The sequence below is a fragment of the Saimiri boliviensis genome, chromosome 2, assembly GCF_048565385.1.
Source record: "Saimiri boliviensis isolate mSaiBol1 chromosome 2, mSaiBol1.pri, whole genome shotgun sequence".
Lineage (NCBI taxonomy): Eukaryota > Metazoa > Chordata > Mammalia > Primates > Cebidae > Saimiri > Saimiri boliviensis.
In genome coordinates, this window is record NC_133450.1 from 58391155 (window position 1) to 58406525 (window position 15371).

The following is a 15371-nucleotide window of genomic DNA, read 5'->3' on the forward strand; positions in this document are numbered from 1 at the left end:
TCAAAACCATCTCACTTTAAAACCTGTGCCCTCAACTAACTACCCTATATGATCTCTCTTTAAATGTCCTAGATTGAACTTCTCAATAAACTGGATCCTATCCTCTTCATCGTATGCCTAAAATTCCTTGTTTCTTAAACATGTAGTTTTCTCTTGCCAGTCTTGTCTTTCCTACTAAGCAGCTGACCAGCTTCTTTCTGCTCCCATTCTTCTAGTATCCTAGGTACTAAACAGCCTAAAATAGCAGATTCCTGTCATGAGTTGGGGTTTATTTACCCTATAGGAAATGGCTTCAGAGAAAGAAAATGGGAGTGATCTAAGCCATGGGTCAAGTGGCTGAGGTGGGAAGAAAAGATTTCCAAGGGCGTGTGATAGAAGAAAGACCTTCCTATTCATTTGCGTGCACTAAGATTCCCAAATGCCTAGGATCTAGAACTCCTTATGACTTTTCTCTCTTTTGTACCCAGGCAGGGTGGGCTTCAGGTCTGTGGGTTGCAGCAACAGAAACTGTGACACTTTAAAAAAAAATTTGGTAGCTCATTACTTTAGACATCAATTCATTTACGTATGTCAAGCATTGATCTAGATATTGGATCAAAACAAAGCTGAGAACAAAACAAAGAACCTACCTTCCTGGACTTTATAGCTTGCTGAGAGACAACAGACAATTAATAAATACATAATATAGTGGCAAATAGTGATGAATGCTATGAAGAAAAATAAAGTAGGGTAAAGGGACAGAAAATGTGAAGGTATCCTTTGGGCAGAAGAGAAAAAAAAAAGAAAATGATGAAAAGTGATGGTGGGGTAGGGCTGCTATTTTAGTTTGGGTGGTCAGGGAAGATCCTTCTGAGGTGGTATTTGAGTAAGATCCACAAATAAAGTTGAGAAACAAGATGTCAGCATATTTGAAGAAAAAGCATTCTGGCAGAATAAACAACCTTGAGGTGGAAGTGTGCTTGTCATGTTTGAAGAAAATAAGGAGTCCATGTAGATGGAGCAGACTGAATGAGGAAAAGAGTAGTGGGAGATGTGGTTTAAGATATCCAGGGACCAAGCAGAGCTTTGGATTTCATTCTAAATGTGTTGGGAAGCCACTTGAAGATTCTGAACAAAAGACAGAGTCAGATTTACATTCAAATAGGATACATCTTGCTGCTGAATAAAGTACACACTATAAGGAGGCAAGGATAGAAGCAAGAGACCAAATAGCATAACAGTGGTAGAGAATTTGAGAAGATTCAGATTCAGGAAATGATTTGAAGGTAGAGCTAATAAGAACTGCTAATGGATTGAATATGGGGTGTTCAGCTTTAGCCAAAGGTCTTTGGGTTTTGGCTGAGGCAGCTAATTGAATGAAGGTGCCATTTACTGGAATGAAGAAAACTGAGATGGGGATTAAGTTTAGGAGAGGAAAATGAGTTTGGTTTCAGATTTGTGAGAGACCGACTTTCAAGTTCTTGGGGAGAATGGGCCTCTAGTAGCTGCAGCTGGTGTTAACCTTTTACAGGGACATGTCTAAGTGGAGGTGAGGGGGCAGAGAAACAGAAGAAATAAAGTTCCTTCTGAGTAATATCCCAGATATTCAAGAGATAAAAAAGCAGGTTAGTCATCTCAGCCTGACTTATACACACTGATTTCAGGGCAAGAAGAAATCTCCTCTCTCTTCAAAAAATATTCTAATTTCTAATGTTTCAAAATTTCTGAATTTAAATTAAGTTTATTCCAGTTATCGGTAGCATAAAATGTAAATAGTTTGAGAGATAATCCAATGTGTATGAGTTTTTATCAAAGTATAACTGAGAGCAGATGAAGCGTCAAATGTTTAAAATGAGAAAATGTTTTTGTGAAGAGAAAGAATGTAGATATTAAATGAAACAAAGATTTTATAATCTTGCTTTGGCGCTGCCCTATTTATCATAATTTTTAAGTGAGAAACTACAGAGTCTTTGTATCTTGAAGGATCACATAAGTTTATACCCAAGGGGGGATTATGCGTTTAAATTGTTTCTCTTCCTCACATTTTAATCCTTTCTATGCTTTAACCCTTAGTCTTTTCCTAAGAATCTTCTTCAACTAGAAGTCCTGTGGCTTGATTGAGGCTTGTTACCTCTCTTCCAGGGCCAGATACCAAACAGGTGGCCCCTGGAGAATGCTACTTATCTGTGCAGTTCTCCATTTGACATTGCAGTGTGCTGGTATCCTAGGGGAAGGGTACCATATTTAACATCAGAAAGGATTTAAGGCAGCTTTGCAATTTTTTTCTAATTATCAGAGTAACATAAGATTATTGCAAAATATTTCAATAAAAAAGTAAAAAAAAAAAGAAAGAGAAAGAGAGAGAGACTATTTGAATTCCTATTTACTAGAGGCAATCCCAACATTTTGGCATATTTCCTTCCACTGTCTTATGCATTTTGCTTTTTCATAACTGAGCTCTTTCTTACCTGCTGTTTTCGCTTAATTATGGTATATATGTCTGTCCCTATCATTAAATTTTTTAGCTACACAATCACCCATAACATTACTACGCCATAGTTTACTCAAGGTGGCTTCTGATTATTTATAATTACAAATAACACTGTGATAAACAGCTTTGTGCATAAATCTTTGCTCTTTTGGATAACTAAAGGAGGAATTGGTAAATTAAATGTATACATATTTTTTAAAGCTTCGGATACAAATTGTTACAATGATTTCCAGAAAGGTTGTTAACAAATTATACCTGGGAAGGGAAGGAGAGAGCTATTGGAACTATTGGATCTGGTAGAAAACATCTGACAGCAATTCTTACAAAGTACTATGCCCTTGGGGAAGAACCCTTTCTCTCTCTGGAAAAGGGATTATTTTAAAGTATTAAAATTATTACACCAGATTTTCCACACCACACAATATATATGGGTCATCAGGTAGAAAGGAGAACTCAGAATTTGAATTAGAAGTCATACATAAGCTGACACATCAGAAATGACCAATTTGGGAAACTAGGTTTACCAACACTGTTAAAGGACTCAACTATTTTAAGCAGTAGTTCAGATATTAATTTTGATTATACAGTATCAGGTTTATTTAATTTTGTATGATTTCATGCTATTTAATGAGAGACAATATAATGAGTGTTTTCCAAACTGTGGTTCCTAATCCATTTGTAAAGTATAAAATCAATGTATTTTCTATGACTGGTATCTTTAAAAAACAAAATACAATAGAATGAAAAAAATATGAGAATGCACTGCAATCATTTCAATGTGTGATTTCATAATTTACAAATGGATTAGGACCCACAGTATTACTCTGTGAGACTTTTGTTTCAGTTACATGTGCATATATTATAGAACACATTTATTATTGCGGGATGTGATTAAGGACAAAAATAGTTTGAAGCCACTGGGCTTTGGAATTAGACAGAGCAAGTTTGAATCAGAGCTCTGCATGGCTTTTACCCATTATCTAACTTCTAAATGGCTCAATCACCACATTAAAGAGAGTAATAATATCTCCTTTCTGGTTTGTGTGTGCGCATGCTGCGTGTGTGTATGAAGATTACAGATTACTTAATCAGAATGCCTAAAATATAGTCAATGATTAATATATAATTACTTCCAAATCTTTCCCCAAATAAGGTCCTTGTAAAAATACTTCCTTCAGTGAAGAAAGACAGTGTGTTTTATTGATACCTACATCTGTTATGCTGCAGTCTACTTTTAAAACACCTCCGTCAGTCTTTTTCTCCAATTTGGTTTAGTAGAAAGACTTGAGCACATAGTTCTTTCCCCTTCCTGTTCTCACATCGTACTTATCTATAATATGGATTTTGGCTCTTTACATCTGTCATAGACAGTCTAATTGTTGCCTAGTTCAGTTACCAAGCACTTTCAAACCTCGTCTAGTTCTTAAAACAGTGGCGGGCGCATTGCAGGGTGCCGGATGAAAATCGGTTGAGTTTGCTCTACAGCACACCTTTTGCAAAGTATCACTTGTGGTGTACCGGGAAGCAGCTGTAATGCTGATTCCGCCGGCATTTCTCACTCAATCTACTCCATGCTAAACAGGCCGGTGAGGCATTAAGTCATGCTCCGGGTAGTACAAGTGGAAAGTGTGAACAGAGAAACCACTTTATGTGAGGACAGTGGAAAATGAGATCGTCCTTTCCTCGCCCCACTCCTGCTCCCATCGAGGAGGGGCACTTAAGAGCGCGGAGGCCCGGGGACCAGCCGCGCGCGGGCGGCCCAGCCTGGAGGCTGGCGGCGGGCAGGCACGCTCTCCTGCGCCGAGAGCCCTTCTGAGGAGATGAACTCTCGAGTGTCGCCGCCGCGCGCGGGCCCGATCGATACCGGCGGGGGGACGTGCTCCCGCCGCTGAGAGCAGCCACACGGCGTTGGAGTTAGCTGCCCGGCCGCTCGGTCGCACTTCTCAACAGCTCAATACCCGCAGAGGAGGTGCACCCACCCCGTGGTCTCCGCCGCACCCTCTGTCCCACCGCCCCTTTCCCTCGGCAGTTCAGCGCAGGGCGGGAGGTTTTCAGTCAGACGCCCTCGCCTGGCGGGAAGCCGGGTACCGGCCCGCGCGTAGGGCGTCGTGAGGTAGTCTTTCCGCCCGGCTCCCCAGTGGGACGCTCCGCGGAGGCGGCCGAGGCGGGAATGTGTAGCTCCCTTACACTCTAAACCTTACCTTCTGGCGTCTTCGCCCGGGAGGCGGCAGGGGGAGGCGGACCCAGCCGGCCGCAGGGGCAGGTCCGCGGCGCTCTGAGGAGGGGCTGGGCGTGCGCCACCGCCACCAGATTCGTCTACTCGGGTGAGTCGGGCCGAGAAAAAGCCCCGCCCCCGGGGCCCGCTCCCACTCCTGATTGGCCGGACCAGCCCCGGGCAGCCAGGCGGGGCCTGGGCCCGAGTCTCAGCTATAAAGACAGCCCGGGCATGAGAGCCGCTGCGAAGCTCTTCTAGTGCATCTGCTGGCTGGCTCTCAGCGCCCCCTTTCCTCTTGTCTCCTAGCGCTCTCGACTCCACCATGCCAAGAGGCTTCCTGGTGAAGCGAACTAAACGGACAGGCGGCTCATACCGAGTTCGGCTTGCGGAGCGTGTCTTCCCTCTGTTGGGGCCCCAGGGGGCGCCGCCCTTCCTGGAGGAGGCTCCCAGCGCCTCCTTGCCCGGTACGGAGCCGGAGGCGCCCCCGACCCAGGAGGAACCAGGAAAGGGGCTGACGGCAGAGGCGGCCCGGGAACTGTCGGGGTCTCCATGCCGAGCGACTGGGGTGAGCCCCGGGGCGGGCGGGCGGGAAGTCGCGCAGTGGCGGGCGGGTGTCAGGGAAGGTCCCGGGTCCAGCCCCAGCCCCAGCCCCAGCCCCAGCCCCAGCCCCAGCCCCAGTCCCGCGAAGCCGGCGGGCACAGAGCTGCGTCGGGCGTTCCTGGAGCGCTGCCTCAGCTCGCCAGTCTCCGCCGAGTCCTTCCCCGGGGGCGCCGCCGCAGTTGCCGCTTTCTCCTGCTCCGTGGCGCCAGCAACCGCACCGACCTCGGGGGAGCAGTTCCTGCTGCCTCTACGGGCGCCGTTCCCAGAGCCCGCGCTTCAGCCGGACCCTGCGCCCCTCTCGGCCGCCCTGCAGGGTCTGAAGCGGGCGGCGGGCGGCGAGCGCCGCGCCAAGGCACCCACGGGCTGCACGTCTGGACCCGCGGCCGCGGGAATCAAGAAGCCAAAGGCCATGAGGAAGTTGAGCTTTGCCGATGAGGTGACCACATCTCCTGTCCTGGGCCTGAAGATCAAGGAGGAGGAGCCCGGAGCGCCGCCTCCGGGGTTGGGGGGCAGCCGCACGCCGCTGGGAGAGTTCATCTGCCAGCTGTGCAAGGAGCAGTACGCAGACCCCTTCTCGCTGGCCCAGCACCGCTGCTCCCGCATCGTGCGCGTCGAGTACCGCTGCCCTGAGTGCGACAAGGTGTTCAGCTGCCCTGCGAACCTGGCCTCCCATCGCCGCTGGCACAAGCCGCGTCCCGCAGCTGCAAACGCCACCACAGCCTCCTCCGCCGACGGGAAGCAGCCTTCTTCGTCGTCTTCGTCCTCCCGGGACTCCGGGGCCATTGCATCTTTTCTGGCGGAGGGAAAGGAAAACAGCAGAATAGAGCGGACTGCCGATCAGCACCCGCAGGCCAGGGACAGCTCCAGGGCGGATCAGCACCAGGACAGCGCCGCAAGGCAGGGCCTTCAGGTGCTGACACGCCCAGAGCCACCGCTACCACAGGGCCCCTACACGGAGGGGGTGTTGGGGCGCCGGGTGCCTGTGCCGAGCAGTACCAGTGGTGTCGGGGGATCTGAGATTTTTGTGTGCCCGTATTGCCACAAAAAGTTCCGTCGCCAAGCCTATCTGCGCAAACACCTGAGCACTCACGAGGCGGGCTCGGCCCGTGCGCTAGCGCCGGGCTTTGGCTCCGAACGCGGTGCCCCACTTGCCTTCGTTTGCCCGTTGTGCGGGGCACACTTCCCGTCCGCAGATATCAGGGAGAAGCACCGGCTGTGGCATGCTGTCCGCGAGGAGTTGCTCCTGCCTGCTCTGACGGGGGCTTCTCCCGAAACGCCGGGCCCAGGCGGGCCATCTGACGGTAGTGCCCAGCAAATTTTCTCGTGCAAGCACTGCCCGTCCACTTTTTTTAGCTCTCCGGGGCTGACCCGGCACATCAATAAGTGCCACCCCTCAGAAAGCCGGCAAGTGCTGCTGCTGCAGATGCCGCTGCGGCCTGGCTGCTGAGGGCCAAGAGACAAGGATGATTCCGAGGTTGGCCTTAGAGGAAACAGATGATGGGAATTTCTGTGGGGCTTTCTTCAACTTGCAAGTTTACTTTCATTCCTTCCTATGTTTTCTCTCCTAAAATTCTCCCTATAGTCAGTGATCCACCAGAGGAACGGACAGTGAAATGTAAAATCCCTGTCTAGAGCAGGTATGTATATGGTACAAACCCTTGAGATCAAACATTGTCAGCTTTAAATCCTTCTCACTTTCCCCACTAAAATAGGATTTTTTCCCCCTTAAAACTCTTGAGACCCTAACGAATCCTATATGATTTGTAATTCCTATGGAAAGTCGTGGTGAATGCGTGCATGTCTCAATGTCCACAAAGGGTTCTGGCTACTCTTTGGTAGTCACCATTTTTTTTTTCTCTTGCCATCACAGGCACCTATGTAGCTTCTGTCTCAATAGGGTCAGATATTTTGCATTGTATATTCTGTGAATTAAGTTACGTGATTGGTGCCAAACTTAAGGAGATTCAAGACCCGTGTCTGTGGGCAGAAAATATAAGAGGAGGTTTGCTGCTTTTAGGGTGTGTGGGGCTCTCCCCTGTAAACCTTCCTTTGTCCAATTATATGTACATTCTTAAGTTGATGTTTGGAGGTGGGGAGGATGCTACTTGAGTTGAGACACCCCCTAAAATTTTCACCTTCAGCTATTTTGTGTGCAGTATTCAGGAAGAGCTACTTCAAACCTTTCCTTAAATGGCTTTTTGGTAATACAGAAGTCGTTTCCTCAAGTGTTACTGTTTTAATGGGGTTTCACACAAATTGTTTAATGCTTCTGCTGTAAATCCTTACACTGTGTATTCATTATGAAACTATGTACAGCTTAAGGAAGATGTTAACACCTATAATCCACTAAGGAACTGAATGGCAATTTGCTCAATATTCAGTATTTTCTTTTCAGCAGCAACTTGTTTTTGATTTTTTTTTTTTTTGGTAAACCATTTCAGTGTACATTCTGTACTAATTCCCTACTAGCCAGAGTTTGGGACACTGGCTGAGCACTGCTTGACAGATAGCTCATATCTGTAAGATGCTTACCACCAAATAAATGTACATAGACTGTGCTTTTGTTGCGTTCTGTGTTTGTCTTAAGAAGCCTGTTGAACACAGCCTATTTTCAAAGCTACTTTTCTTAACTCTCCAGTGTCAATATCCTGTCTTAGAATGTTAGTGACCCATTTGGACAGAATAAAAGACGGAAATATTGTATTTTGCAAATGAATGCAATGGTGCAGGAATGCAATGGAAAATTTTCCTTTGAAGTATGACTACAAAGACTGAGCACCAAAAGGCAAGGAATATGTACTAGTCTTTAAATCTAAAAAAGCCATCCCCCCAAGAAATGTCAACAGAAAATATATTTTAAATATATATACATATATATTTAAAGCTAGCGAACAGTGTTAGCTGAAGATGAAAAAACTATTTAATGGTGCTAATTTCACTATTTCAGGTTTGTATTTTTACTCCATATTGTTATATATCATCAATCCATTAGATTTTTATTGATAGAACTTTAGAAACATGTATGCAGTTACTCTGATTTTCCTTTTTGTAATTCTTCACGTTGGCTGTAGGAAATTGTCTATATTGTTGAAGGACTCTTTATCCATTTGTTTATCTTTTACATCAGCCTACACAGGACTTTTAGTTTTCCCATTTAGAAGAAGCAAAAAATTGAGTGCACAGAAGTTCTGAAAGTCTGTCTTAGAAAATTTGTCAGTACAAAGTTTTATTGCTGAATGTATATTATAAAAGTAAAATTTAAGAATTAAAAAAAAATGAAGCTGAGCTAAACTAATGATCTAACCAACATTGGGTGAAGTTTCTGGCCAGTCTTTATGAAGATGTAAAATTTCCTGTGTTTGTAATGATTGCGGTAGGATCTCTGAGAAATAAGTTGGAATGTATCTTGAAAAGGGAATTCAAGTTCATTTTCATGATTAACTAAGAATCTAGGTTCATGCTTTACATCTCCCCACTAATCTTATAGCCCTGCTTATTCAAAATATATGAAATATAGAAGACAAATCAATGCTCATGCATAGGAAGTGATAAGAATATTTTTATTGTATTATTAAATACCATGTCATCTTTTTTCCCCCACTGTTACAAATTATAGATACTACATAAATGATGATACATAATTTATATTTTATGGTTTGCCAGTATGATATATTTACACATGCAGTTAGTACCAATGTCATGCTACATTTCCTCAGGAGATGCCCATTCAAAACAAAATGTGAGCAGCTTATCTACTATAAGAAAATACTTCTAGAGGGTGGAATGTATCCCAACCTGCACCTGCAAGTTCAGTATTAACAATATTAGATTTAACTTAGACTCCTGGGTCATATTCCTTTTTCTTTTTTTAATAATACACATAATTTGAACAACATATTTATATCAGAAAATTTTCTTTCTTTTTTTCCTTATCTTCTTTTTGATGCTTAAAAATGAACACAGATATACCAGGATCTAGCAGCCAATAATAAAAGGCCACAATCTGAAAACAAATGGCATTTAACAGTGATACCACTTACAATGCAAAACATTAGAAAAATACTTGGAAGCTAAACATAAATCAAAGTTCAGCACAGTGATTTTTCTAATTATTGGATATAACATGGCATCACCCACAAAGCCAATAAATGAGCTATTGCTTTGGGAAGAAACGGTTAATACTAAAATGATTTCAGTTGGAATTTGAGATGCTAAAGATCATTTATTTTGAGTGTTTTATTTTTATAACATAAATAATAGGTACACATTCTGTGCATTAACAGGTGCATCTTTTGCTATAACTTTACAAATGCTTAAATTCAAAATTTTACATTTTAAAAAAATTATATATTTATTGAACCATAAAGTTGCAATGGGGCACAATAAATAAAATAATGAGACTACTTGTCCAATTATATTTTGGCTCAAAGTTAACCGTGAAATTAGAGATTAAAACCACTTAGACATAATTAGGAAGGTAAAGGGTGTAGAATAAAACTCTCCCCTGCCCTCAAAATATGGCAGCTTGGACTTTGGAAAAAATGAAACAATAAATAACCCAAATCTTTAATATTAAGCTACACATTATTTAAAATTATTTAAATCCAGTGTTTTCTCAAATAAATGTATAGGAAGAAACATGCATGTTATGGTAGACATGAAGGCCTGAAAGGGTTAACACTATGTTCGTGCTAAGGTGACTACAGCTGATCACTGTTGGGCTGCTTGTCTCCTTAGGATTTATTGGCTGAGCCAGAGGAACGACGCAGCTTCATGGACATGCGGCTTTTGCTAGTTCGAGGAGACATTGGAGAGGCCAGGTCAGCCCCATCTACCTGCGTTGCTGTGGGAGTTTCACTGGGTACAATCTCCGGGTAGGAGCCTGTAGGAAACAGGAAGAGCATTACTACAGTTATCCAGCCTCTCATCCCCTAAGAAATAATCCTTCTGCTACTAATCTGCAGCAAGGATCCCATCCCTTAATAAGGTCTTTTGAGGGAAAAAGCAAGCCCCAAACTTGCTTGTTACAATAGCCTACTAATGTATTTAAAACCCAGCAATCTGGTGGCTCATGTCATTCCATTAGCAAAAAGCACCAATCATCATTCCCAGGAGTAGAACCCTGGAAAAAGCAGTGGGAAGCAAAATCGTTGGGCTAGAAAGAACAAGAAACCAAAGCACCATTAGCATGCAGGGAAGGGCTCAGGAAGCAGGTGAAAAGGACCAATTCCTATCTCTAGGATTCAGGGTACAAACCAAGAAAAGGGCCTTCACTACTTAAACTTGAAAAACAGAACCAAACAGTTCCAAACAGTTTTGGAACCATGGGTTTCAAAAAGGAACTCGGTTTCATTAGAGGTCCTTATAAACAAACAAACAAACAAACAAACAAAAAAAGGAACTCAGCATTATGAGATCATATATACATGCTAGGTATTTAAATAAGGTTTTAAGGAGGAGCAAGATAAATTTGTGGGCCAGGGGAGGAAGGGATTCTCATCTGAAAGTCAGTTAAAAAAAGGAAACTGACTCCCCTAAAATGTCTTAATTTAAAAGAGATAAACAATGCTTTTGTTTTCATTAACTTAAACTTTTGCAGGTATAATATTCAATCATAGGCAAGCAGGTAACCAGCAGAATTAGTAGATACACAATTTTTAAAGTAAAACAAAATCAAATAGGAAAGTTCTTTGCATCATTTATAAAGTAGTATTTTACCTCTGTACTTTATTTCTATGAATCATTCTCTAATATGCAGGAATATTACAGAACCTGATACATTGTAGGCTCTCAAATATTTTCTAAGCAAAATGAGTCATTAATTAAAATCACATTAAAAATAAAAGTCCCTCAGGAAAAAAAAATCTGAAAACAGAATAACAACAAAAAATTCTGGATATTTTAAGGCATTTTAATCCAGATTTTCTGGGTCTTAAGTACATGAAAATTTTCTTTATGTGTGTTACAAACAAAAATACCGTAAAGGTTGCAGGTTTAACTGAATATATACATCTCCTTACTTTACAGGGAGACTTGGCATATTTGTTAGCCAATGTAGCACCTCCTTGACACTTCGAACTAGGAAATAATTATGCTAGCACTTTCATATATATGAAATGTTTGTGCTTAAACTGAAGTTACTGAATGTTTATTGGAAAAACAAAAAGTTCAGTAAGGCGTGAAGATATTTAGAGATGTCTTAAGCAATTAAGAATGTGTCTTTGGCTGGGCGGTGTTTCACGCCTGTAATCCCAGCACTTTGGGAGGCTGAGGCGGGCAGATCATCCGAGGTTAGGAGGTCCAGACCAACCTGACCAACATGGAGAAACCCTGTCTCTACTAAAAAACACAAAATTAGCCAGGCGTGGTGGTGCATGCCTGTAGTCCCAGCTACTCGGGAGGCTGAGGCAGAAGAATTGCTTGAATCCAGGAGGCGGAGGTTGTGGTGAGCCAAGATTGTGCCATTGCACTCCAGCCTCGGCAACGAGAGTGAAACTCCGTCTCAAAAGAAAAAAAAAAAAAAAAGTATGAGTCTTTGTCTTTTTAGAACACTTAAAACTCTTCCCTAAGATCTGAATTGGTTCATAGCAGACCCATACTGGAAAATTTACAGGAGTATATGAATCCATGGCCCCTTTAGGGAAGCACTGCAGATGGATGGGAGAAGGAAAGTGAAGAGCAGTAGTTCATGCTTTTCTGATATGCATATAATTCCCAGCCATCATGAGAGGCCCTCCCATTGCTGTTTACCTTGAGATGGCCAATGTTTTCTAGCGGAGGTTTTGGGAGGAAGAGGACTATCACTGCATTTCTTTCTTTGTTGTGAATGAAGAAATGGAGTAGCAAGCAGAAGTGAGAAGGTAAAAAAGAAGACAGATAACAGATATGAGAGACAGTGCAGAATTTTATAGGTGTTAACTGAAGAGCAGAGAGAGAGAGGAATAAAGGTTTTATCATGAAATATAATTGGGCATGCAATGAGTTAGGGTGATGGTTCACAGTGACAATGCTTTGTAAATTCAAATGTTATACTTACCAACTAACAAAACAAGTTCAAATAGGAAAAAAGAAAAGAAGAAAAAATGTCTATGAGAGATTCTGTAAATATCTACCTTTTAAAGTGTTCACTGTACTGGTGGCATGTTATCCTAATCACTCAGACATAAAATCTCTAGAGCTGCATTGTCCAATATGGTAGCCACAGCCACATTAAGTTTAAAGTAATTGAATTAAAATTAAATAAAAATTCAGTTCCTCAGTACACTAGCCATATTTGAAGTGTTCAACAGCCATATGTAGTTAGTGGCCTCCTCACTGGACAGTGCAGATATAGAACATTTCCATCACCATAGAAGATTTTATTAGAGAGTACTGCTCTATATTATGACAAACTAACTCAAAGAATATTTTCCTCAAAAACGATTCTTCCATGTCTTCCTCACTGCCTTCAGAGTGAAGTCTCCCTTCCTCAACAGTGTCAAATTAGGATTTTTAGTGTGTGTGGTGCATAGTTATCAATATTTTCTAACTATTTAGCAAATTATATTTGTGGTAATATATTCAATATTCCCAAACTCTATAAATAATTTACAGTGGATAGACCTCAATTTTAGATGTAAAAAAATGTAAGTAACAACCTACATTTCATTTCACATCCTATTCTACCTATTGATTTATATTACCTGAGTCATAAAGAATGCTGATTTATTTCTATTATTAATATATCCTCATGGATAAGGTTTTAAAAGTACACATGGGCTCCTATGTTTCTGCATACTGTATCTGTTACTAACATTATTTTCAGTGCTCACATAGATTGTGTAACTTGATGAAATAATAAATTGATTCATATGTTGCACATTGATTACAATAAACTATTATTACAAATAACATAATGAATATGACTTTTGGGATGTACAAGGATTACAAGAGGAAGCTCGAAAGATTGTTTTTTTATTGTGGTTTTGTTTGTACTGTTCGGTGACAGGCATGACTGGTTTAAAGCTGGTAATTATTGGGCAAATATAGCCTTAGAAAATAATGTGTCCTTAAAAACAATTTCAATTAATACTGAACTGCAGAGATGATGTGCTGTCTTAGAAAGTGGGCATAGACAGTCCTAGATTAAATGCTGACTGTCACTTTACTAGCTGTTTGATCTTGGGCAAACTGACTTGAGGCATTGTCATATTTGTAAAATGGAGATAATACGTGCTATTTTGTCAAGTTGTCACAGGAATTAAGATTACATATGCAAAGATACTTACTGTGCATATAGCAGGTGCACAGTAAGTACAGCTACATAATAAAGCTATGAAACAGAAAAATAAAAGCTGATACATTTGGAATCAGAACAGATTAGGATTAGAAAGGGATAGAAATTATGAATATTTTTGAAGAAAATGACCACCTGTACAAAATATTATTGTTCAAATGTGAAAAGCACAACACACCATTAAATTTAGTTTGAGAGAAATTTATCCTCTCTTATGCTGATAGCCCTATGTAATATAACCTTATGTTAAAGGTTAAAGACTACTCAACCTTACTTTTAACATTTTTAAAGTTGGTAAGTGATTAAGATCAGCATGGATAGCACTGAATATCATAAGGGAAATAATGCAATTTATTTTTCATTTTTATTTATTTATTTATTTATTTTGAGATGGCCTCTCACTGGGTCACCCAGGCTGGAGTGCAGTGGCATGATTTCAGCTCACTGCAGCCTCTGCCTCCCGGCTGCAAGTGATTCTCCTGCCTCAGCCTCCTGAGTAGCTGGGATTACAGGCGTGTGCCACCCTGCCCAGTTAATTTTTGTGTTTTTAGTAGAGATGGGGTTTTGCCATACTGGCTAGGCTGGTTTTGAACTCTTGCCTTCAAGTGATCTGCCTGCCTGAGCCTCACAAAGTGTTGGGATAATAGGCATGAGCCACCATGCCTGGCCAGGAAATAACACAATTCAAAATAGTAAAGAAATAAAGACAAACGTGGTTTCATTTTAAGATATATTCGAGAACTACTAGTATTTCAAATTTAGAACAAATCAGGCCAAGCTTGTCATATTTTACCTCCTCCTTACAAATGAAAAAATTGGAAGAACAGATTAATTTGCGTTCATATGGATAATACCTGACAGAACTAGGATTTAAATCCAGAATAGTTTGATTTCAAACCTCATACTTCTCCCTGGGCAACCTTAAAGCTATATAGAAAAGAAAAAAAAGAAAGAAAGAAAAGAAAAGAAAAGATTTTTCAATGGGTGGGAAAGTAAAACCCTTAAAATAAAAATCTTTAACAATTTATAATTGGTAAATATGACAGGTTATTGGGCAATATCTCTCTTTCTCTCTCCCTTCTCTATCAACAGCAGGAAGGGGATGAAAATACTTAGACTAAATGGGTAACTGTAATAGTTAAGATCATGCCTTCTGAAGTCAGGCAAGTCTAGGTTGGAATACTAGCTTGATGAAGTACCAGGTGCTGGGTAAGCATTTTTTCTTTTAAATTTCATAGAACTGCAATGAAGATTAAATAAGGGAATGTATTTACAGTACTGAGCACAGTGCCTGAAACTCAGTAACAGCACAATTATTTTTAATACAAAAATTTCACATCTGAATGAATGTTCTATGTGGAAACTGAACCTAGAAGTTGTCACAAAAGGTTAGTGGGCCTTATTCAAGATTATTTTACTTGCCTCTTGGTGAACAACATATAAGCCAAATTTCCAAGTTTCAAGTATCAAACAGAATATATTTCACTGCCTATAATTTCATCTAATGATTAATATGAGTAGGAATCTGTTTTTAAAAACATTAACTAGCCAGGTGTGGTGGCTCACACCTGTAATCCCAGCACTTTGGGAGGCTGAGGTGGGTGGATAACCTGAGGTCAGGAGTTTGAGATCAGCCTGGCCAACATGGTGAAACCCCATCTCTACCAAAAATACAAAAATCAGCCAGGAGTGGTGGTGTGTGCCTGTAATCCCAGCTACTGGGGAGGATGAAGCAGGAGAATTGCTTGAACTCGTGAGGCAGAAGTTGCCATGAGGCAGTATCACGTGACTGCAACGCAGCCTCTGTCTCA

At 41.6% G+C, this 15371-nt stretch overlaps 2 protein-coding genes across 10 annotated transcripts in view; one reads left to right on the forward strand and one right to left on the reverse strand.

Annotated features, from left to right (window-relative positions):
- Window positions 1-5007: 5007 nt before the first annotated feature.
- Window positions 5008-7932, forward strand: INSM2 (INSM transcriptional repressor 2). The gene has a single exon (XM_039469203.2). The coding sequence runs from the start codon at window positions 5008-5010 to the stop codon at window positions 6730-6732; it is 1725 nt and encodes a 574-aa protein (XP_039325137.1). The 3' UTR covers window positions 6733-7932.
- An 892-nt stretch (window positions 7933-8824) lies between these two features.
- The window catches only part of RALGAPA1 (Ral GTPase activating protein catalytic subunit alpha 1), a 282216-nt gene continuing 275669 nt past the window's right edge, over window positions 8825-15371 (reverse strand). For 8 of the 9 annotated variants that reach the window (XM_074393365.1, XM_074393366.1, XM_074393363.1 and 5 more), the window contains one exon: window positions 8825-10167. In XM_074393365.1, the coding sequence (XP_074249466.1) occupies window positions 10019-10167 (149 nt within the window). In that variant the 3' untranslated portion in view covers window positions 8825-10018. Of the gene's footprint in view, window positions 10168-12035; window positions 12101-12321; window positions 12325-15371 lie in introns of all 9 variants that reach the window. The other variant, XM_074393374.1, reaches the window with a different exon arrangement.

Excerpts from the sequence above, each read along its gene's own strand:
- INSM2 (XM_039469203.2), top strand. The coding sequence starts at position 5,008 with ATGCCAAGAGGCTTCCTGGTGAAGCGAACTAAACGGACAGGCGGCTCA.